At 37.7% G+C, this 23,795-nt stretch overlaps 1 protein-coding gene across 2 annotated transcripts in view; it reads left to right on the top strand.

The window, feature by feature from the left end:
* Positions 1-23,795, top strand: part of AP3S1 (adaptor related protein complex 3 subunit sigma 1) — a 76,635-nt gene that overhangs the window by 39,595 nt on the left and 13,245 nt on the right. For both annotated transcript variants that reach the window (XM_010352603.2, XM_030926980.1), the window contains one exon: positions 18,733-18,804. In XM_010352603.2, the coding sequence (XP_010350905.1) occupies positions 18,733-18,804 (72 nt within the window). The remainder of the gene's footprint in view (positions 1-18,732; positions 18,805-23,795) is intronic.

Below are 23,795 nucleotides of genomic sequence, written 5' to 3'. Positions count from 1 at the left end.
GTCAGAATATTGGAGCTGGAAGTGACTTAAAATTTATTTTCTTCCCTTCAATGTAGGTTTAAGAGAAAAACTCAGCTTATGTTGGTCTTATTCTTTGATTTAAGGTAAATTCATCATGTCCTAATGTAGAATGGTTGGTTTTCAGGAAGGAATTGGACATGGTGGGGAGGGAGACTCCCCAAATTTAACGTTAACCACAGTACAGCTATTAACCCAAGAAATTAACATTGATACACAACTATATAATCTGTAGGCCTTGTTTACAGTTTGCCAGTTGTCCCATTAATGTCCTTTTCTCATTCCGGATGTAATTCACACATTCCATTAGCTGTCATGTCTCCTTAATCTCCTTTACTGTGTAACAATTGTTTAACTTTGTCTTTCATTCATGTCTTTCATAAACTGATCCTTTTGATGAGTACTACCCAGTTATTTTGATATTCCCCAGTTTGGGTTTGTTTGATACTTCATAATGATTTAGATTGTGCATTTTTGGCAAGAATGCCACAGAAATGATATTATGTCCATAGTGCATCATATCAAGAGGTATATGGTGTCCATTTGTTCCACTACTTGTGATATGTGATGATCACTTGGTTAAGGTGGAGTCCAACAGGTTTATGCGTCATAAAGTTTCATTTTCCCATTGTGCTAGTATATTATGGGGAATATTTGAGACTATGTAAATACACTTTTTCTAATCATATATTTGTTCATTCATCCTAATATCTATTGATCATTCTTACCTAAAAGAATTATTAATATTTGTGGTGTTTATCAAATGGTGGGGTTGTTTTTCTATCATACCTTCAATATTTAATAGTTGAAATTCTGTGAGGAAAAAGCTTTGTGATACATATTTGTTTTTATTATACTTTAAGTTCTGGGACACATGTGCAGAAGGTGCAGGTTTGTTTCGTAGGTATACACATGCCATGGTGGCTTGCTGCACCCATCAACCCGTCATCTACATTAGGTAGATGTAGGATAGCATTATCTCCTAATGCTATTCCTCCCCTAGCCCTCCACACCCTAACAAGTCCCGGTGTGTGATGTTCCCCTCTGTGTGTCCATGTATTCTCATTGTGCAACTCCCACTTATGAATGAGAACATGCAGTGTTTGGTTTTCCGTTCCTGTGTTCGTTTGCTGAGAATGATGGTTTCTAGCTTCATCCATGTCCCTGCAAAGGACATGAACTCATCCTTTTTATGGCTGCATAGTATTCCATGGTGTGTATATGTGCCACATTTTCTTTATCCAGTCTATCATTGCTGGGCATTTGGGTTGGTTCCAAGTCTTTGGTATTGTGAACAGTACTGCAATAAACATACGTGTGCATGTGTCTTTACAGTAGAATGATTTATAATCCTTTGGGTATTTACCCGCTAATGGGATTGCTAGGTCAAATGGTATCTCTGGTTCTAGATCCTTGAAGAATCACTGCACTGTCTTCCACAGTGGTTGAACTAATTTACACTCCCACCAACAGTGTAAAAGCGTTCCTATTTCTTCACATCCTTGCCAGCATCTGTTGTTTCCTGACTTTTTAATGATTGCCATTCTAACTGGAGGGAGATGGTATCTCATTGTGGTTTTGATTGGCATTTATCTGATGACCAGTGATGATGAGCTTTTTTTCATGTGTGTTGACTACATAAATGTCTTCTTTTGAGAAGTGTCTGTTTATATCCTTTGCCCACTTTTTGATGGGATTGTTTTTTCCTTGTAAATTTGTTTAAGTTCCTTGTAGATTCTGGATATTAGCCCTTTGTCAGATGGATAGATTGCAAAAATTTTCTCCCATTTTGTAGGTTGCCTGTTCACTCTGATGATAGTTTTTTTTTTTTTTTTTTTTTGCTGTGCAAAAGCTCTTTAGTTTAATTAGATCCCTTTTGTCAATTTTGGCTTTTGTTGCAATTGCGTTTGGAGTTTTAGTCATGAAGTCTTTGCCCATGCCTATGTCCTGAATGGTATTGCCTAGGTTTTCTTCTAGGGTTTTTATGATTTTGGGTCTTATGTTTAAGTTTTTAATCCATCTTGAGTTCATTTTTGTATAAGGTGTAAGGAAGAGGTCCAGTTTCAGTTTTCTACATATGGCTAGCCAGTTTTCCCAACACCATTTATTAAGCAGGGAATCTTTTCCCCATTGCTTGTTTATGTCAGATTTGCCAAAGATCAAATGATTGTAGATATGTGGCATTATTTCTGAGACCTCTGTCCTGTTCCATTGGTGTGTATACCTGTTTTGGCACCAGTACCATGCTGTTTGGGTTACTGTAGCCTTATAGTATAGTTTGAAGTCAGGTTATCATGATGCCTCCAGCTTTATTCTTTTTGTTTAGGGTTGTCTTGGCTGTACAGGCTCTTTTTTGGTTGCATATGAAGTTTAAAGTACTTTTTTCTAATTCTGTGAAGAAAGTGAATGGTAGCTTGATGGGAATAGCATTGAATCCATAAATTATGTTGGACAGTATGGCCATTTTCATGATACTGATTCTTCCTATCCATAAGCATGGAATGTTTTTCATTTGTTTGTGTTCTCTCTTATTTCCTTGAGCAGTAGTTTGTAGTTCTCCTTGAAGAGGCCCTTCGCATCCCTTGTAAGTTGGATTCCTAGGTATTTTATTCTCTTTGTAGCAATTGTGAATGGGAGTTCACTCATGATTTGGCTCTGTTTGTCTATTATTGGTGTACAGGAATGCTTGTGATTTTTGCACGTTGATTTTGTATCCTGAGACTTTCCTGAAGTTACTTATCAGCTTCAGGAGATTTTGGGCTGAGACGATGGGGTTTTCTAAATATATAGTCATGTCATCTGCATACAGAGGCAATTTGACTTTCTCTCTTCCTATTTGAATACGCTTTATTTCTTTCTCTTTCCTGATTGTCCTGGCCAGAACTTCCAATACTGTGTTGAATAGGAGTGGTGACGAGAGGGCATCCTTGTCTTGTGCCAGTTTTCAAAGGGAATGCTTGCAGCTTTTGCCTATTCAGTATGGTATTGGCTGTGGTTTTGTCATAAATAGCTCTTATTATTTTGAGATATGTTCCATCTATATGTAGTTTATTGAGAGTTTTTAGCATGAAGGGGTGTTGAATTTTGTCGAAGGCCTTTTCTGCATCTATTGAAATAATCATGTGGTTTTTGTCTTTGGTTCTATTTATGTGATGGATTACGTTTATTGATTTGTGTGTGTTAAACCAGCCTTGCCACCCAGGGTTGAAGCCGACTTGATCATGGTGGATAAGCTTTTTGATGTGCTGCTGGGTTCGGTTTGCCAGTATTTTATTGAGGATTTTCGCATCAATGTTAATCAGGAATATTGGCCTAAAATGCTCTTTTTTTGTTGTGTCTTTGTCAGGCTTTGGTATCATATCATGATGATGATGACCTCAAAAAATGAGTTAGGGAGGAGTTCCTCTTTTTCCATTGATCGGAATAGTTTCAGAAGGAATGATACCAGCTCCTCTTTGTACCTCTGGTAGAATTCAGCTGTGAATCTGTCTGATCCTGGACATTTTTTGGTTGGTAAGCTATTAATTACTGCCTCAGTTTCAGAACTTGTTATTGGTCTGGTTCAGGGATTCAACCTCTTCCTGGTTTAACTCTTGGGAGGGTGTATATGTCCAGGAATTTATCCATTTCTTCTAGATTTTCTAGCTTATTTGCATAGAGGTGTTTATAGTATTCTCTGATGGTAGTTTGGATTTCTGTGGGATCAGTGGTTATATCCTCTTTATAATTTTTTATTGTGTCTATTTGATTCTTCTCTTTTCTTCTTTAATAGTCTGACTAGTGGTCTATCTATTTGGTTAGGCTTTTCAAAAAACCACCTCCTGGATTCATTGATTTTTTTGAAAGGTTTTTCGTGTGTCTGTCTCCTTCAATTCTGCTCTGATCTTAGTTATTTCTTGTCTTCTGCTAGCTTTTGAATTTGTTTGCTCTTGCTTCTCTAATTCTTTTAATTGTGATGTTAGGGTGTTGATTTTAGATCTTTCCCACTTTGTCCTGTGGGAGTTTTAGTGCTATAAATTTCCCTTGAAACACTGCTTTAGCTGTGGCCCAGAGATTCTGGTACATTGTATCTTTGTTCTCATTGGTTTCAAAGAACTCATTTTTTTCTGCCTTAATTTCATTATTTACCCAGTAGTCACTCTGGAGCAGGTTGTCCAGTTTCCTTGTAGTCATATGGTTTTGAGTGAGTTTCTTAATCCTGAGTTCTAATTTGATAGCACTGTGGTGAGAGTCTGTTCGTTAATGATTTCTGTTCTTTTGCACTTGCTGGTGAGTATTTTACTTCCAATTATGTGGTCAATTTTAGAATAAGTGTGATGTGGTGCTGAGAAGAATGTATATTCTATTGATTTGGGGTGGAGAGTTGTAGATGTCTGTTAGGTTCACTTGGTCCACAGTTGAGTTCATGTCTTGAATATCCTTGCTAATTTTCTGTCTTGATCTGTCGAATATTGACAATGGAGTGTTAAAGTCTCCCACTGTTTTTATGTGGGAGTCTAAATCTCTTTATATGTCTCTAAGAACTTGCTTTATGAATCTGGGTGCTCCTGTATTGAGTGCATATATATTTAGGAAAGGTAGCTCTTCTTGTTGCATTGATCCTTTTACCATTATGTAATGCTCTTCTTTGTCTTTTTTGATCTTTGTTGGTTTAAAGTCTGTTTTATCAGAGACAAGGATTGCAACCCCTACTTTCTTTTGCTTTCCATTTTCTTGGTAAATATTCCTCCATGCCATTATTTTGAGCCTGTGTGTGTCTTTGCACGTGAAAGGGTCTTCTGAATACAGCAAACCGATGGGTCTTGACCTTTTATCCAATTTGCCTGTGTCTTTTAATTAGGGTATTTAGCCCTTTTACATTTAAGGTTAATATTGTTTTGTGTGACTCTGATCCTGTCATTATGGTGCTAGCTGGTTATTTTGCCCGTTAGTTGTCAGTTTCTTCATAGTGTTGATGGTCTTTACAATTAGTCATGTTTTTGCAATGGCTGGTACCGTTTTTCCTTTCCATATTTAGTGCTTCCTTCAGGAGCTCTTGTAAGGCGGGCCTGGTGATGACAAAATCTCTCAGCATTTTCTTGTCTGTAAAGGGTTTTATTTCTCCTTCACTTATGAAACTTAGTTTGGCTGGATATGAAATGCTGGGTTGAAAATTCTTTTCTTTAAGAATGTTGAATATTAGCCTCCACTCTTTTCTGGCTTATAAGCCAGAAGGTTTTCTGCAGAGAGATCCGCTATTAGTCTTATGGGCTTACCATTGTGGGTAACCCGACCTTTCTGTCTGGCTGCCCTTAACATTTTTTCCTTCATTTCAACCTTGGTGAATCTGACGATTATGTGTCTTGGGGTTGCTCTTCTCAAGGAGTAACTTTGTGATGTTCTCTGTATTTCCTGATTTTGAATGTTGGCCTGCCTTGCTAGGTTGGGGAATTTCTCCTGGATAATATCCGAAAGAGTGTTTTCCAACTTGCTTCCATTCTCTCTGTCACTTTCAGGTACACCAATCAAACATAGATTTGGTCTTTTTACATAGTGCCATATTTCTTGGAGGCATTGTTTGTTCCTTTTCGTTCCTTTTTCTCTAATCTTGTCTTCAAGCTTTATTTCATTAAGTTGATCTTCAATCTGTGATATCCTTTCTTTCACTTGATTGATTCGGCTATTGATACTTGTGTGTGCTTCATGAAGTTCTCGTGCTGTGCTTTTCAGCTCCACCAGGTCATTTACGTTCCTCTCTAAACTGGTTATTCTAGTTAGCAATTTGTCTAACCTTTTTTCAAGGTTCTTAGCTTCCTTGCGTTGGGTTACAGCATGCTCTTTTAGCTCAGAGGAGTTTGTTATTACCCGCCTTTTGAAGCCTACTTCTGTCAATTTGTCAAACTCATTCTCCATCCAGTTTTGTTACCTTGCTGGCGAGGAATTGTGGTCCTTTGGAGGAGAAGAGGAGGTCTTGTTTTTGGAATTTTCAGACTTTTTGCACTGGTTTTTCCTCATCTTCGTGGATTTATCTACCTTTGGCCTTTGATGTTGGTGACCTTCAGGTGGGGTTTTTGTGTGGACATCCTTATGGTCCTTGTTGATGCTATTCTTTTCTGTTTGTTAGTTTTCCTTCTAACAGTCCCTTCTGCTGCAGGTCTTCTGGAGCTTGCTGGGGTCCACTCCAGACCCTGTTTGCCTGGGTATCACCAGCAGAGGCTGCAGAACAGCAAATATTGCTGCCTGTTTCTCCCAGAGGGGCACCCACCAGATGCCAGCCAGAGCTCTCCTGTATGAGGTGTCTGTTGACCCCTGCTGGGAGGTGTCTCCCAGTCAGGAGTCACGGGGCTCAGGGACCTACTTGAGGAGGCAGTCTGTCCCTTATCAGAGCTCGAGCACTGTGCTGGGAGATTGCTGCTCTCTTCAGAGCTGGCAGGCACGAACGTTTAAGTCTGCTGAAGCTGAGCCTACAGCCACCCCTTCCCCCAGGTGCTCTGTCCCAGGCAGATGGGAGTTTTATCTATAAGCCCCTGACTGGGGCTGTTGCCTTTCTTTCAAAGATGCCCTGCTCAGAGAGGAGTAATCTAAAGAGGCAGTCTGGCCACAGTGGCTTTGCCGTGTTGCGGTGGGCTCCGCCCAGTTCGAACTTACAGTGGCTTTGTTTACACTGTGAGAGTTAAACCACCTACTGAAGCCTCAGTAATGGCAGACGCCTCTCCCCCGACTAAGCTCCCGTGTCTCAGGTTGACTTCAGACTGCTGTGCTGGCAGCAAATATTCAAGCCAGTGGACCTTAGCTTGCTGGGCTCCATGGGAGTGGGATCCACTAAGCGAGATAGACCACTTGGCTCCCTGGCTTCAGCCCCCTTTCCGGGGGAGTGAACGGTTCTGTCTTGCTGGTGTTCCAGGTGCCACTGGGGTATGACAAAAAACTCCTGCAGCTAGCGTGGTGTCTGCCCAAACGGCTGCCCAGTTTTGTGCTTGAAACCCAGGGACCTGGCGGTATAGGCGCCTGAGGGAATCTCCTGGTCTGCAGGTTGCAGAGACCATGGGAAAAGCGTAGTATCGGGGCCAGGTGGCACCATCCCTTACAGCACAGTCCCTCACAGCTTCCCTCGGCTACAGGAGGGAGTTCCCCAACCCCTTACGCTTCCTGGGTGAGGCAATGTCCCACCCTACTTCTGCTCACCCTTCCTGGGCTACACTCACTGTCTCGCCAGTCCCAATGAGATGAGCCAGGTACCTCAGTTGGAAATGCTGAAATCACCCGCCTTCTGTGTTGATCTTGCTGGGAGCTGCAGACTGGATCTGTTCCTATTCGGCCAACTTGCCAGCCACCTCCTTTGCAATATTTTTACTCTTTTTAAGTCACTGCTCAAAATATCAATCATACCATATTCAACTATAGATAGAAGAATGTATTTTTAGGCCAAATACCATTTTAAAAATCAGCTTTTGCTTGGGAGTTTAAATATAGTTTTGACAATTTATGTCAATATAAGCTTTAAAAAATGTTCTCATGAGTAGTTTTGTACACAGAAAGAAATTATTCAGAGTTTACTTTCATTTTTAAAATTAATACTTATTAACCTTACAAATTCATAAACCCGGTTCTTTCTTAGAATTCTAAATTCAACATACAAATCAAATTAAGTCACTTAAATGGAGGGACTGAAACATAATTAAGCTTGCTATAGTACAAGCAGTCCTCGCTTTGCAGAATACCATGGTGATAATTCATGTTTGCAGGAACCATGTTTATCACTTTGCACGGTTCAGTGGTTGCTGAGATCCGTTAACATGGTACCATATAAAGCAAGGAGTACCTGTATTTTAAACTGAATTTATATATATAATATGTTTTATTTTTATGCTCATATTTTGGCAAACTTTCTCAAATTTGTAAATATCTCAAATTAATTTTTAGAAGTTCATGTATTATGATGATTCTTAAGTTATCTTAAACATTCTAATATATCAATCAGTGTAGGCAAGTTTTCCTTCATATTTCAGCTTAAAAAGGCAGGTGGATCACGAGGTTTGAGGAGTTTGAGACCAGCCTGGCCAACATGGTGAAACCCCATCTCCACTAAAGATACAAAAATTAGCTGTGCATGGTGGTGTGCGCCTGTAATCCCAGCTACTTGGGAGGCTGAGGCAGGAGAATTGCTTGAACCCCGGGGGGGGGGGGTGGAGGTTGCCATGAGCTGAGATCACACCTTTGCACTCCAGCCTGGGCGACAGGGTGAGACTTCATCTCAAAACAAAAAAAAAAAAAAAAAGAAAGAAAAAACAACCCATTCCAATTGGATATTCAGGTTTGCATTGAAATTTAGATTTATAAAAGCCTAGTCTGTTAACTATTCTTATGATACTACATTTTTTAAGGCATAAGTATTTAAATATCAACTATATAGATTCTTTCTAAACTTAACATGAAAATACTAATATTATAGGTTCACATCATAATTTCTGTTACTTTAAGTCTTTCTGGATTAAAAAATCACTTAACTAGTAAGGCAACCGTTTTTTTTCCTAGTTTTTGAGGTTATTATATGTTAACTTGAGAGGCCCTGGCCTGATCCCAAGATTGATTCTTTGCTAACACACTGATAGGAACACTGATACAGACATTCTATCACATAGAAAAATGGTTGGTCTCAAAGTTCTTCCTGGGTTGAAATCATAGCCCTATGACTTAATAATATGAACTTAACTAATATTACTTCTTTCTACTTCCAGAAGTCTGCACTAACATTATGGCCAACATCATTTACTACGTTAGTTGTATTTCCATTTCTTCTGCTTTCTTGAGTATTTCAGTGTCTTCCTCCTGGTTCCAAAGACACATTAATGACTTTCCATCTGTATTAGTCAGTGTCCTCCAGAGAGACAGAACTGATAGGATATATGTATATATGAAAGGCAGTTAGTTTATTAGGGAGAATTGGCTCACACAGTCACAAGGCAAAGTCCCACAGTAGGCCGTCTGCAAGCTGGGGAAGAAAGAAGCCAGTAGTGGCTCAGTCTGAGTCCAAAAGCCTCAAAAACATGGAAGCCAGCAGTGCAGCCTTCAGTCTGTGGCCAAAAACCAGAGAGTCCCCTGGCAAACCATGGTGTAAAACCAAGAGTCCAAAGGCTGAAGAACCTGGAGTCGGATGTTTTAGGGCAGGAGGAAGCAAAGGAAACAATCAGGTGGGAGAAAGATGAAAGCCGGAAGACTCAGCAAGCAAGGTTATTTCACCTTCTTTTGCCTGCTTTGTTCTAGCCACGCTGGTAGCCAGTTGGATGGTGCCCACCCACACTGAGAGCAGGTCTTCCTCTCCCAGTCCACTGACTCAAATGTCAGTCTCCTCTGGCAACACCCTCACAGACATGTCCAGAAAGAATACTTTACCAGCTATCTAGGCATCCTTCAATCAAGTTAACACCTAATATTAACCATCATCGTGTTGAATCCTTTTGTTAACTTCTTTTATTCTCCTTGAAATTTATCATTTGATTTAGGCAGATGAAACACTTTCAAGAATGGTGTGAAAAGCCTGTGTTTGTAGTTAGTTCTTTTTCTATTTCTTCACTTGAAAGGAAGTTATGAATGAGATTTTAACTGTTAACAGTAGATGTTTGTGGGTGCTGTATGGACAGTTCAAATTTTTGCTTTATACTTTTCTGTATTTTCTAAATGATCGCTTCTTACTACATTATAAATAATATATTATTTGTTGTTGATGTGGGTTCTGGAATTAGATTTTTGAGATTTGAATCAGGACTCTACCACTAAGTGTTAGTAGTTAACCTTTTGCTTTAGATTACTCTTCTGCAAATGGTTGATGATAAAAGTAGTTGCCTTATGGGATTACTGTGAAGGCTCAAATAAAATACTTAAAGCACTCAGAACAGTGTTAATGCCACAATACTATGTAGAGTGGACTCTTGAACAACACAAGTTTGAACGGTGTGGGTCAACTTATATACAGATTTTTAAAAATAAAGAGTACACTGAGTGTACCTGCCTCTCGTGCCTCCCATTCCACCTCCTCCACTTCTTCCATCTCTGCCACCCCCGAGACAGCAAAACCAACCCCTCGTCTTCCTAAGTTTACTCGATGTGAAGACGAAGATAAAGATCTTTATGATGAACCATTTCCACTAAATGAATAGTAAATATATGTTCTCTTCCTATTTTCTTAATAACATTTTTTCTCCAGCTCGTTTTATTGTAAGATTACAGTATATAATACATACAACAAAAAATGTACTAATTGACTGTTTATGTTATCGATAAGTCTTCTGGTCAGCAACAGGCCATTAGTAGTTAGGTTTTTAGTGAGTCAAAAGTTGTACACAGATTTTCAACTGTGTGGAGAGTCAGCATCCCAACCCCCCTGTTGTTCAAAGATCAACTGTACCAAGTAAATGCTAGCTGTTACTATCTTTAACTTTCTATAAACCACAGAGAAAGAATCATTAATGTAAACTCTTTCAGAATTATTATGACGTTATACAGAAGATAGATGGTCCTTTCTTCAACTCTTAATTTCTCTATATTGACAGTAAGAGTTCATTATGTGTTAAGTTCATGGTACATAGTAAATGCACATTAAATGACTATTTTTGCTAACATTGTCATCACTGGCATGTGATTGTCCAAGTGAGGTTTAGTAGAAATCCAGTCCAGAATGCAGTCATATGTTGAGTCAAGTGCTATTTACATATCTTAAACACCATACTTTAAAGATTCTTAATAGTACATGCAGTAGTACATATTGGAGAGTGTACCTAGGCTACATTCATAATTGTTCTTCAAAGATACATGATCTGATTTTAAGTTCAGTTTGTCTTCCCTAGACCTGTTGGTACATTCAGTATTTGTAATGGTATTTTTTAGTTATTGGTTTGAGTTAAACCAAGATGTTTCTCTCTAGAACATCTTACTGGTGATGAAAAAAAAATTTTTTTTGCTTCAGCATATTAGTACCCTTAAATTTATGCCTCCTATTCTTGCACTAAAGACTTTTCCTATCTTGTAACATGTCAGTATAACCCTTTTTATTTCATTTATGATTGTAGATTCGAAACAGCAGGATCTGCTCCTCCTGAATTTTAACAGAAATTTCTAAACCGGGAAACAAAATTTTTTTTGACTTAGAAACTTGAAAGGGGATCTGCCAAATAAATGGTATTGTTTAAGGGTAATTTGTGATATTTTTATTTTGTCTTGTGTACATCTTTATTTTTCCGTGTGTGTGTTATTATAATACTAGCTAAAGTGTATTGTTTTCTGTGAGACATTGTTTTAAGCCCTTTATATTTATTCACTTAATCACTAAAACAACTCTATGATATAGATACCATTATTATGCTCAGATAAGAAACTGAGGCTTAGCGTTAAATAACTTGCCCTGGATCTCAGAGTTAGAGGCAAAGCTAGAATTTGAGTGTACGCATGCTAAAGTTTGTGCTCTTGAGTACTCAGTACTAAGCTGCCACATAATAGATACCTGTTACTGTTTGTAGCCTGGATATGTAGGTCACTGTTTATGGCTTGAATGTAAAGATAAAGAAAACACAAGAATGTTTTATAACTAGAATAGCATGGGAAAGGAGAACTGTTAATATTTGAGGGAGGCATTTTTCAGAATCTATTTATTTTTTGTATTTATTTTTTGAATACTAGGTAATTAAAATGCAGGACAATTTAAAATATTATTCTTTTTTTGTAAATTAGAAGTAATTTTTCTCCCACCAGCTTTTGAATTCCTTGAGGACAGAGTTTAGGTCTTTGGTTTTATATCCCTGGCACCTGAATAGCTACTCAGTAGTAGTTAGATACCTGTTATATTGAAATTGTCTTGAAACGTTATCATTTTAAAATTGAGACACAAGAGGGTGCTATTTACTATGACACTTCTAGGTCTTAGCTCCTTTTATCTTTCTCCTTGTGAAATAACAATGCAACAGCAATTTTGTTGTTGTTATGGTTAGAACCATCAAGACTCTAATTTCCCCCCTAATTTCTTCACTTCAGATTGTCGTTTATTTGTTTTTTGTTGGCCTCGTCCATGTAACAGATCATCAGTGTGTATGGACCTTAGGGCTCTAGATTTCTAATTATATCGAATAAGTTTTGCTAAATCAAAAGAGAATTAATAGAAAGTCTTCTGAAGAAGGTTTTTGATTTTTTAAAACTGAACATAGTATCTGAGTGCTTTAAATTTTAAGATTTTTTTCATAAATTAAGAACATGCAGTTATAAAAAATGACATTTTGCTGCAGGGTATACTTTTTTTGTAGTATTCACATTTTTTTACACTTGGTATTGTTCTGGATTAAATGTGGACAGCATTTTTCCTTTCTAAGTTAACAAATCACAGTGTCTTGGTTGTGGCATGTCGTTATCTTCGTTTTATACCAGTATTTATCAGCAGAATTACAATTTTCTATTTCTATTTTAATTTTATAATTATCACGTAATTTGAACAGCCAGATAAATAATTCTGGCTGCCATTTATTAAATGGGTCTTTGGAACTATGCTGGGCCCTCTAACTAAATTGTTTAACTCAATTTTTATGATAATCCAGAAAAGTAGGTACTTTTGTCTCTATCTGATAGTTCTGAGATTTAAAGGAGTTAAATGATACTTCAGGCCACAGAGCAGGGATTTGAAGCCACGTATGTCTTCCTGGTTTCAAAGCATGTATCCTCAACACAGTACTGTACTGCCTGTATAGGCAACCCATATTTTTTACCACTCCCTAGTTTACCAGAGGCACACTTAATGCTATCACAAACTTTTTTTTTCTTTTTTGCCCAATATAATCTGCACATTTAGTAGGTTCTGCTGATCTTTTATAAATACATGTAAGTGAAGGGGAACTATTTAGACAGCATTTTTACCAGGATGGTCTTCTAACAGTTAAAAAAGGATGACTGCAACATATAGGTAATCAATGGAACTAGAAAAATTAAGAAAGAAAAAATAAAGGCATACTGGAAATTGTATTCTGATTAGTAAATCTAATAATGATTTAAAATCGAGTAAGACCACTCCACATCGTACACAAAAATCAATTTCAGATAAATTTGGTCCAAACTTGAAGAGGAAAATAATAAAGCTTTTGTTTTCTTCTGAGTGAATCTCTTTCCTGACCTTGCTGTAGGCCAAGATTCCTTAAAGTGGACATAAAACAATATTAACTATAAAGAAAAAAACTGAAAAATTGGATTTTATTGGAATGGAAAATTTCTGCTCTTGGAATGAAAAGGCAAGCCACAGAACTGGCAAAGATATTTGTAATACATACGACAAAAGACTGTAGCTAGAATATATAAAGAATTCCTATACATCAATAAGAAAACACAGACCACTTTAATCCCAGCTACTCAGGTGTCTGAGGTAGAAAGATTGCTTGAGCCCAGGAGTTTGAGACCAGCCTGGGCAACATAGTGAGACCATATTTAAGAAAAAATAATGATAAAAAGACCAATAGAAAATGAACAGAAATCTTGAACAGGCATTATGAAAATGGATATCTAAATGGGTAATACAGATGAAATGGTACACAGTCATATATCAGAGAAGTACAAATTAATATCATCATATACCACCACACACCCTTGAGTACAGTTAAAAGATGGGTAACATAAGGTGGTGACAAGGCTATAGAACTGCAGAAACTCTCATATACTGCTGTTTAAAGTCTAAGTGTGCATAATTGTTTTGAAAGTCTATTTGGCACTATATACTAAAGCTTAACCTACGCGACTCTTTGACCTAGCAGTTCTATTCCGAGTATACAATCAGTAGCTATGTGTGTGTATATATATATATATATGTTCACCAAAAGATGTGTAAGAAATGTTCCTAACAGTACTAATTGTAATGGCACCATACTGGAAACAACCCAAATTTATATCACCAGTAGAATGGACACATTGTGATATTCTAATTCAATGGCATACTCTACAACTAAGAATGATTAGCTGTTGTATTATGTAATAACCTGAATAAATCTCACAAAGATAATAATGAAGAAGCCACTCACAAAAGAGCATATATCCTATGATTTCATTTTAATATGGTTCAGACATAGATAAAATGTATTCATAGTGTTAGAAAGTAGGGTATTGGTTACCTTTGATGGTTGATAGTGACTGATGGACTCTGAGAAGGCTTCTATAATGCTGGTAATGTTAAAACATGATTTGAGTGTTGATTATACAGAAAATTTATGTTATATGTTATGATTTTTGTACTTTTCTGTGTGTATGTTACACTTAAGTAAAAATTTAAGCAGCGGGTAGAACTTCAGTGGCTTTATTTTCCATAACTTTTAACTATGGTTTTCTAAATAAATATTCAAATGATTTCTAAGTTAAAGACTATTTTCGAAGTAAATATTTTCTTCTTTCTCAATGGAAATGTCACCAGTAACTTGAGTTGTTTCCGGAGCCCTGGTATCATCCCAGGCTGTCTAGTTTCTTTAAGCAGATGTGCCTATTAATAGGGGTCTAAAGCAAAACAGTAAGAAAAAGAACTTTCTCAACTATTTCATCAGGGCTGCCCTGGTAACAGCGAGAATTTTCCTCTTTTCACTCCTATTATTACTTGCTCCAAAAAGTTAGTATTTGTTCATTGCTTGCCTGTGTTCAAGCAGCATTACCCCATTCAGTCCTCATAACAGGAGTCTGTTGTATCAAAGAGGAAAAATGTATCTGAATTAGTTAGAATGAATAAAGTCATTTCAGGTACCATGTCACCAAGGCCTTGAGGAGAAATAAATAAAGTTGGGAGTTTAGGTGGATACTAAATGATACTAATTTTTTACCTACCAAAAAATTAAACTAAAATCTCACTTGTGGCTGACCTGTTGTAAAAGGAAAATACAAGATGGTTTTTCGCCTCTACCGCCACAGTCACTCAGTACAATACATCTGACACCAGATGTGTGGGAGTTTGTTCCCCACACACCAAGCAGTTCTCCTGCTAGGTGTCCTATAATTCAGTGCTGACAGTGTCTGCATGGGGATAGTATCAGATCCCATGACACAGTCCCACAAGGCTGCCCCCACTTCAGATGCCAGTTGCAAGTAGTAGGTTGTGACCTGTACTTCTGATTGAGTGATGGTGAATTGGGATTCTTGTGACCCCCCTCCTCAGTTCAATTAATTTCCCAGAGCACTTTACAGAACTCAGGGAAACACATTTACCCACTTATTATAAATTATAAAGAATACTACAAAGGATACAGATGGATGGGACCCTCATGGAGAACCTCTGCTAGGGCAGTGTGGAAGGGAAATGTGGGGTCAGAGCCCCCACGCAGAGTCCGTACTGGGGCACTGCCTTGTGGAGCTGTGAGAAGAGGGCCGTCATCCTCCAGACCCCAGAATGATAGATCCACTGACAGCTTGCACTGTGTGCCTGGAAAAGCCATAGACACTCACCACCAGCCTGTGAAAGCAGCCAGGAGGGAGGCTGTACCCTGCAAAGCCACAGGGTTGGAGCTGCCCAAGGCCGTGGGAGCCCACCTCTTGCGTCAGTGTGACCTGGGTGTGAGATATGGAGTCAAAGGAGATCATTTTGGAGCTTTAAGATTTGACTCCCCCACTGGATTTCAGACTTGCATGCACCCTAATAATTCAACCAAAAAATGGGCAAAAGATTTGAATAGACATTTCTCAAAAGAAGACATACAAATGCCAAACAGGCACGTGAAAAGGTGCTCAACATCATTGATCATCAGAGAAATGTAAATCAAAACTGCAGTGAGATATCATCTCATCCCAGTTAAAATGTCTTATATGCAAAGTCAGGCAATAATAAATGCTGGCAAGGTCGTGGAGAAAAGGGAACCCTTGTACACTTGGTGAGAACGTAAATTAGCACAACCACCATGGGGAGCAGTTTGGAGGTTCCTCAAAAAACTAAAAATAGAGCTACCATAGGATCCAGCTCATTGCTGGGTATATATTCAAAAGAAAAGAAATCAGTATATCAAAGAGATGTCTGCACTCCCATATTTGTTGCAGCTCTGTGTAGAATATCCAAGATTTGGAAGCAGCCTAAGTGTTCACCAGCAGATGAATACACATGGAGTACTAGCAAAAAGAATGATATTGTCATTTGCAACAACATGGATGGATAGAACTGGAGATCATTATGTTAAGTGAAAGAAGCCAGACACAGAAAGACAAATATCGTATGTTCTTACTTAATTTTAGGATCTAAAAATCAAAACAATTGAAGTCATGGACAGAGAGAGTAGAAGGATGGTTACTAGAGACTTGGAAGGGTAGTGGGGGGTTGGAGAAAGGTGGAGATGATTAATGGATACAAAAAAATAGAATGAATAAGACCTACTATTTGATAGCTCAATATGGTGATTATAGTCAATGATCATTGAATTGTACATTCAAAAATAAGTAAAAATGTATAATTGGATTGTTTGTAGCACAAAGGATAAATGCTTGAGGGAATGGATACCCCATATTCCTTGAAGTGATTATTGTGCATTGCATGCCTATACCCCACAGATCAAAACATCTCATGTACCCCACAGATATGTATACCTACTGTGTACCCACAGAAATTAAAATAAATTATAGCTAGACAAAATTAACTGTATATATTAACTATAATAATTTTGTTGTCACCTCCTTGTGGTGAGGTCAAGTGTTTTGAGTATCTGCTTAAATTGCTATGTCCTGCTAATTGCTATGTCCCCATGAGCAAAAAGTAATCTCTCCTGGTTCTTAGGTATTTTTCATCATGTTTACTCAATATCGTAATCCTTGAATAACACCATGGTAACTCCCATACCAAGTGCCACTAGTGATGGTAGAAGTGCCCCCAAGAAGCAGAGAATGTCATGACATTACCAGCAAAAGTTGAATCACTTGGTATGTACCTTAAATTGAGATCTGCAGCTGTGGTTGCTTTCCATTTCAAGATAAGTGGATCCAGCATACAGACCGTTGAACAGCAAGAAAAGGAAATTTTTGGGAAATTTCATGAAGTTGTACCCCAGCAGGCATGAAAACGTTACTTCACATATTTTGTGAAATATGAAATATGTGTTGATTAACTATGTCATTGGTAAGGCTTCCATCAACAGTAAACTATTAGTAGATTTGGGGAAGTCAAAGTTATGCATGGATTTTCAGCTGCCTAGAGGGTTGGAGTCCCAAACTCTATGTTGTTCAAGGATGAACTGTAGTTACATGTCCACTTAACCATCTAACATTGATGCCAGGAAGGAACCTTGGATTGTGGATGTGTAGAAAGGTGCCCTACGTAGGAGCAACTATAGCAAGAAGCCTCTTGTTTACATTTTACTTCTTTCCCCATAGGATCACCTGTGAATAGTGGGATGACTATTCATTTCAATAAACTAGGGATAGTCCTGGTTTATAGCTGTTGTTCCAGGCTGTTATTACATTATGATAATATTGCATCCTATTATATAATTTAGTATTAATAGCTGTTTCTTTTTACTTTTAATACTACCCCGTTTGGGATGATAAATTGTATGGTCACTTTATTTGAAATTACCACTGAAAGGGGTGGTGAGAATAGAAATGGGAATAGAATAGTCGGTGACAACTATGCAGTGTGGAATTTAAGAGACTGATTTTTGAAGGTTTGCATCAGGAATCATCAAGACCATCTCAATCATTTACTGGGATGCACTGGACTCAGAAGTTGCTATATTCATGCTATAGTTTATTATAGTGAAAGGATACAGAGTAAAGTCAGCAAAGGCACATGGGATGAAGTCTGGAAGACTCCAGTTGCAAGCTGTCAGGTGTTCCTTTCTACTGGAGTTACACAGGACATGTTTAATTTCCCCCAAAATATGTGATAATGTGTAGAGAGTATTCCCAACCAGGGAAGTTTACCCTGGGGGTCAGTCACATAGGTATGTCATGCCTGCATGACTGACCTTGGCTACTTAAGCTTCAGATCCTCAGAGAAAAAACTTATATTCACTGTAAATCAACATTATTAACATAAAGTACCTGCTCATACTGGTACAGCATGGCCCAAGACCTCCAGCACACGAAAACACTCTAATCGCACAACTTTCTGAAAGGTCGGAGCTTAGTTCTCAGGAGCTGGCCAAGGGATAGTCCTGAAAACAGTCCATTTATGGGAATGTGCAGGTTTGAACAATGCAAGTTTGCTGAGATGACTCTTTTCCACACGAGGTCATGCAAGTTACTCAGTTTAGAGTTTCTACCCAGGTAAGTCTGATTCCAAAGTCTGTGTTTTTTCCATAAGTAGTTTTTAGTGGTCTTTTATACTGATTTGATAATTAAAAGTTACTGGCTACATTAGATATAGTAGGGAGTTGGACTGTGCCTCACCTCTCTTGATAGATATTTCCTAATGAGCTTTCTTCCCCTACTCATGTCAAAATAAGGAGACTTAGTTGAGTATTTTTAAGTGATTTTGTAAGAAATGGTGCTAAGACTTTCTAGTTTTAGTGGTTTTCAAAAAAAGTTTACTTTGTTTTCTATATTTACATATTGAAAAGTAGTTTATCTGTAGTTAAACTTGGTATTTTTAGGACTCTATTCTTTTTTTACTTTTTTTGCATTTAATACAATTTTTAGTTTGAAAAAGATAAATGTATAATACAAAATTTTAGTTCATAATTAAGAATTGCCTTCCTTATAGATAACAGGTTTGAATAAATTTAAACAGTTCTCAAAACCGTTTCTCTTTTTCCATAGGTATTTGTGGAAACATTAGACAAATGTTTTGAAAATGTCTGTGAACTGGATTTGATTTTCCATGTAGACAAGGTACTATTTCTATTGTCACATCTAAGCTTTTTTAAAAAAACATTAACTTATAATTGTCATAGCAAAAGTGGCTTTAATGAATAATTCTATTTTTTTCTTTTATTTTATTCTTTTATTATTCAGTTCATAAATGGCTTTTACTATGAGCCAGGCTTTGTGCTTGGTGGAGAAGATTCAGCTCCTTCCTTACAGGAGTTCACATCTAAGGGCGGAAACAGTGGCATTAACAAATAATAATAGTATGGACAGGATGTTAATGGGGACACAGCTGACCCACTTACCTCTCCCTAGGAGACTGTGAAGGGGGAAATTACATTTAAACTGGATTTTTAAGGGATTAGTAGGTATTTCATACATAGAAAAGGAGAGGATGGTCCTACTGGCAGAGATACAACATATAGGCCTTTTTGTGAGGAGGGACTGATATTGATCAACAGTCCTAATTTAAAAGAACCATTAATGCCATGCCTTTGAACTTTATTGTGAGGCAATTTAATGTTTTTAAACAGGATTTTACTGACATTATTATTGCTTTGTTTGTATATTTTTTTGATAGAATGATTTTTTCTTGTGTTATGGAGATTGGATTGATAGGTTGAGAAATTAAACACAGGGAAGTCAATTAAGAGTTTACTGCAGTAGTCCAGAAAGAAATGACTAAGACACTACCATGAGGTTTGAAAGAAGGTAAAACACTAAGATGAGGTTTGGGAGAAGGTAGAAGTGATAGGATTTGATGGCTTATTGAAAGCTGGAGGTGAGAGAAAGAATGACAGATTTCTACCAGTATTGGTAGATATTCGTGACACGGAACTTAGGAGGAAGAGATTCCACTTGCACTATGTGCGGATTTTATTCTGTATTAAGTTTGTATAATCTAAGAGATTCTTTATGAGTGATTCAACTATTGAATAAGATAGTCTGAAAATTTTAGCAAAAAAAAAATGCAGTGTGATTTTTAAAAATTGGCTTTATTGAGGCATAATTTACAGGTGTTAAAAGTCAACAAGTTTAAGCTTACCAAACTAAGATTTGACAAGTGTGTATAGTACATGTAACCAGCATCACAATCAAAGTACAAGGAATGAATTTCATTATTTGTGAATGTCAAAAAAATACTTTTCTCTTTAGCCAATATTCTAGATCATATCTCTCATTTACCAAGTGATTTGATTTTATAAATTAATTCACTTTGGACAGAGTACTTAAACATGATATGTTTATGAGTCTGTTTTTAGTGTTCTGCTATTTTTCTCTAATTACTATGTCTAATGCTTTTTAACACTTAAAAAGACTTGTTATTTTTAGTCATTAGGGTTCACAATATTCAAAATTATGTTTTGAAGACCAGGTGCAGGTGCTCATGTCTGTAATCCCGGTACTTTGGGAGGCTGAGGCCAGAGGATTGCTTAAGCCCAGGAGTTTAAGGCCATCCTGGGCAAAATGGCAAAACCCGGTCTCTACAAAAAATACAAAAATTAGCCAGGTGTGGTGTTACGCGACTGTAGTCCTAGCTGGTTGGGAGGCTAAGGAGGGAGGATCACCTGAGCCCGGGGAGGTTGAGGCTGCAGTGAGCCATGATTGTGCCACTGAACTTCAGCCTGGGTGACAGAGTGAGACCCTGTCTCAAAAAAGAAAAAAATTTCTGGTTTGGTACATGGTTAAAATTTTTAGAAAGCTTTGTTTTAAAATGACTGCTGAGAGGTCATCATTAGCTTATATAAATACATTTACCATCTTTTAAGAAAATTGAGGACTCTGTTGTGAAATGTGGTGGTAAGAGTAAGGTTCTTGTATTTTTTTACTAGAGAAAGAGAATAAAAATTTTGAAGAAAATTAAGCTGTACTCATCTGCAACTTCCATACATGATACAAAATGTTTTTAAAACTTTTATTTCTCATAAGTATGCATTCATTTTAGAAAAATCAGAAAATACAGATGAGAAAAATATGTGAAAATCATCCCTATCCCAGAGATTGCCTAGTGTTAACATTTTAGAATACATATAGTTCTTGATTTTACATCTTTAAAACAAATAATCTTTAAACAAATACATCTTTAAAACAATGAAGATGGAATCATACAATATGTATTTTGTGTAGCCTGTTCATTTTACACAACACTATATCACTATTTTAGAACCTGCCAAAATTAACTGTCTCTCTTTTCTCTGGGCTAAGATCTTGTTTTATTTTTTCAAGGCAAGGAGACAAAAGTTTTAGGATACCAAGAGTCAGAGATCAAATAAGTATTTCCTTTCTGTTCTCCAAGACAATGCTAACTTTGCTTTCAGCACTTTGATGAAAATTATTTTCAACTTAAAAATATATATATTTATTTTTAAATTTCAACTTTTAAGCCGCTCTGGACTTTCCAGCAGTAGGAATCTTCTGACTGACTCAGCTCACATTTTCTTTTCTTTTTTTTTTTTTGAGACGGAGTCTCTGTCTGTCGCCCAGGTTGGACTGCAGTGGCGCGATCTCAGCTCACTGCAAGCTCCACCTCCCAGGTTCACGCCATTCTCCTGCCTCAGCCTCCCGAGTAGCTGGGACTACAGGCGCCGCCACCGCACCTGGCTAATTTTTTTTTTTTTTTTTTTTTTTTAGTAGAGATGGGATTTCACAGTGTTAGTCAGGATGGTCTTGATCTCCTGACCTCGTGATCCACCCGCCTCAGCCTCCCAAAGTGCTGGGATTACAGGCGTGAGCCACCGCGCCCAGTCACGGCTCACATTTTCTTAAAGGCAAGACAGAGAGGTTTGCACACAACCCTCAGACTGCTTCTGGGTCACAACTGAGTAGATGAAAAGAGAAAGTTACAGAGAATACCCCTTTTGTTATCAGTCAGGCTGAGTTAATTTGCGCTGCAGTAGCAAACATGAAAATGTTATAACCCCTTGACACAAAAAAGGGTTTTTCCTATTCACGCAGCATTTTTATCGCATTCCACATGCTGTCGTTTTGGGATCCATGGTAACAGAGCTGCCACTATCCAGGACATTGTTAGTTTCTATGTCAGAGAGAAAAAAGTTTTCATTGGGTAAATTTATCTGCTTTTCAAGGTATCACAGATGATAATTGTACCAAATATTTTGCCACTACAAACATGCATCAGTAACTTCCTAGCCTCAAATATAAGTTTCCATGTGGCCAGCCGTCCAACCTGTAAACCACTGTCACACATTTTCTTTTATTGTGGTTGTTACCAGTTTCTTTTTATAAATCTTTACATGCTAATAGCTGTATCAATCACATAGGCTAGTGTGGTCACCCTGAAGCAGTGGGACAGACCCGCCCCTACTCACAATTGGTTTGGATGTAGAGACTAACAATGTCACAAGTGCCCTAAGAGGTTTGGAAAAGGTTTATTACTCACATAATGAGGCTTTCTGGAGAAAGCAGAGAACAACACCGGGCTTGGGTTTTCTGGTGGTTTGGTGGTGGGAATGGGGTGAGGATTTCTGCATGTGGGCCAGGTCTTAGCTAGTCTGAACTTTCCACTAGTGTAAAGGAAGGAGCACCCAGACCTTAACAGCTTGCCCAGATATGAAGCAGAAGAGGAATGGGGACTAGTAGAACTTGAAGGCTGTGAGCAGAGAAACATCAAAAATGGAGTCAGACCCTTTATCACGTGCAGCTAAGTTATGCTGTGTATTACCCCTAAAATCCTAAAATATGAATAATTCAGTTTGTTTCTTACTTAGACTACATGTTTATTGTGGAGTTGCTGGGAGGAGCTGCTGAGTTATCCTCCCATTTCCTGTATGGTATGAGTTCAATTGGGTGGCCCCGTGTTGTTGCCCGTATTGGAACAAAGCATCCAAATCCAAGGCAAAATGAGACAGCTAAAGATTCTGTGCAGGGCTTGATTTGGAGGATGTATGATTTTGATAATGACAGCTATTAATATACTCTGTTCTCCTCTCTGCATTCCCCCACTTGCCTCCACAAGTGATTAGTGTAGAGATCTGACTGGAGGCCCAAGTGTCTTTCCTACCCTTGAGGCTGAGAGAATGAAGACTTAAGAGCAGAGTGTTTTCCTCCAACCTGGTCCCTCTTGAGGATTTTGATAGCCTGATCTTTAACCACAGGCACAGAATGAGAAACTCCTTTTACTTTCACCAAATAAAGGAGCTAGTCATTAATAACATCTTGGAGGCCAGCCCTGAGCACAGTAAGCCAATAGGAAAAAAAAGCACTGCCATCTGAACAAGAGAGATGGACACATTGAACAATCAGAAATGACACTCCATGGAAAAGAACTACTGGAGAAGATAGAGTAACACTTGAGATTTTACTATTTTAAAATTTATTTATTTTGGTATGATTGGGGTCTTGCTGTGTTACCCAGGCTGGTCTTGAACTCCTGGCCTCAAGTGATCCTCCTACCTTGGCCTCCCAAAGCATTGGGATTGCAGATGTGAGCCACTACCTGGCCTCACTTGAAATTTTAAAATGATTTAAAAAGTACTTAAGATTTGGAAAAGTCTTCTTGAGCTTGAAAAGAGTTTTTCAGACTGAAAAGTTTTAAAGACGGGGGTCACAATTGAGGCTTGAATTAAAGGTAGAAGATCAAGTGTAGGAAATAATCTCAAAGCATAAGACTGAAATACAGAAAATATGAAGAAGATAAGAGACTTTGAAGGATGCATTTCACATGTGTTATACAAGTACTTGGAGGGTCATATCCAATTGAGAGAAAAAAGAATGAGGAATAATTAAAGTATTTTAGTAGGAAAACAAGGTCTCAGTGATCTAGAAAGACTTGATATTTGTTTTATAAATAATAATAAAGTCATTTAAGAGGGAGAGATATTTATTAATGGGAAGTATAAGCACAGAGAGTCTCATATTTAAAAGGAAGAGAATAGTGTAATAAAATTAGATCAAACTAACAAATATTGGGAGAAAAGAGAAAGTATAATTAAAGGTAGAAATAATATTCAATACACTAAAAGTACACATTGGATGAAATAATTCATTGAAGACAA

The sequence above is a fragment of the Rhinopithecus roxellana genome, chromosome 3 (assembly GCF_007565055.1).
Source record: "Rhinopithecus roxellana isolate Shanxi Qingling chromosome 3, ASM756505v1, whole genome shotgun sequence".
NCBI lineage: Eukaryota > Metazoa > Chordata > Mammalia > Primates > Cercopithecidae > Rhinopithecus > Rhinopithecus roxellana.
This window is presented reverse-complemented; position numbering and strand designations above follow the sequence as displayed.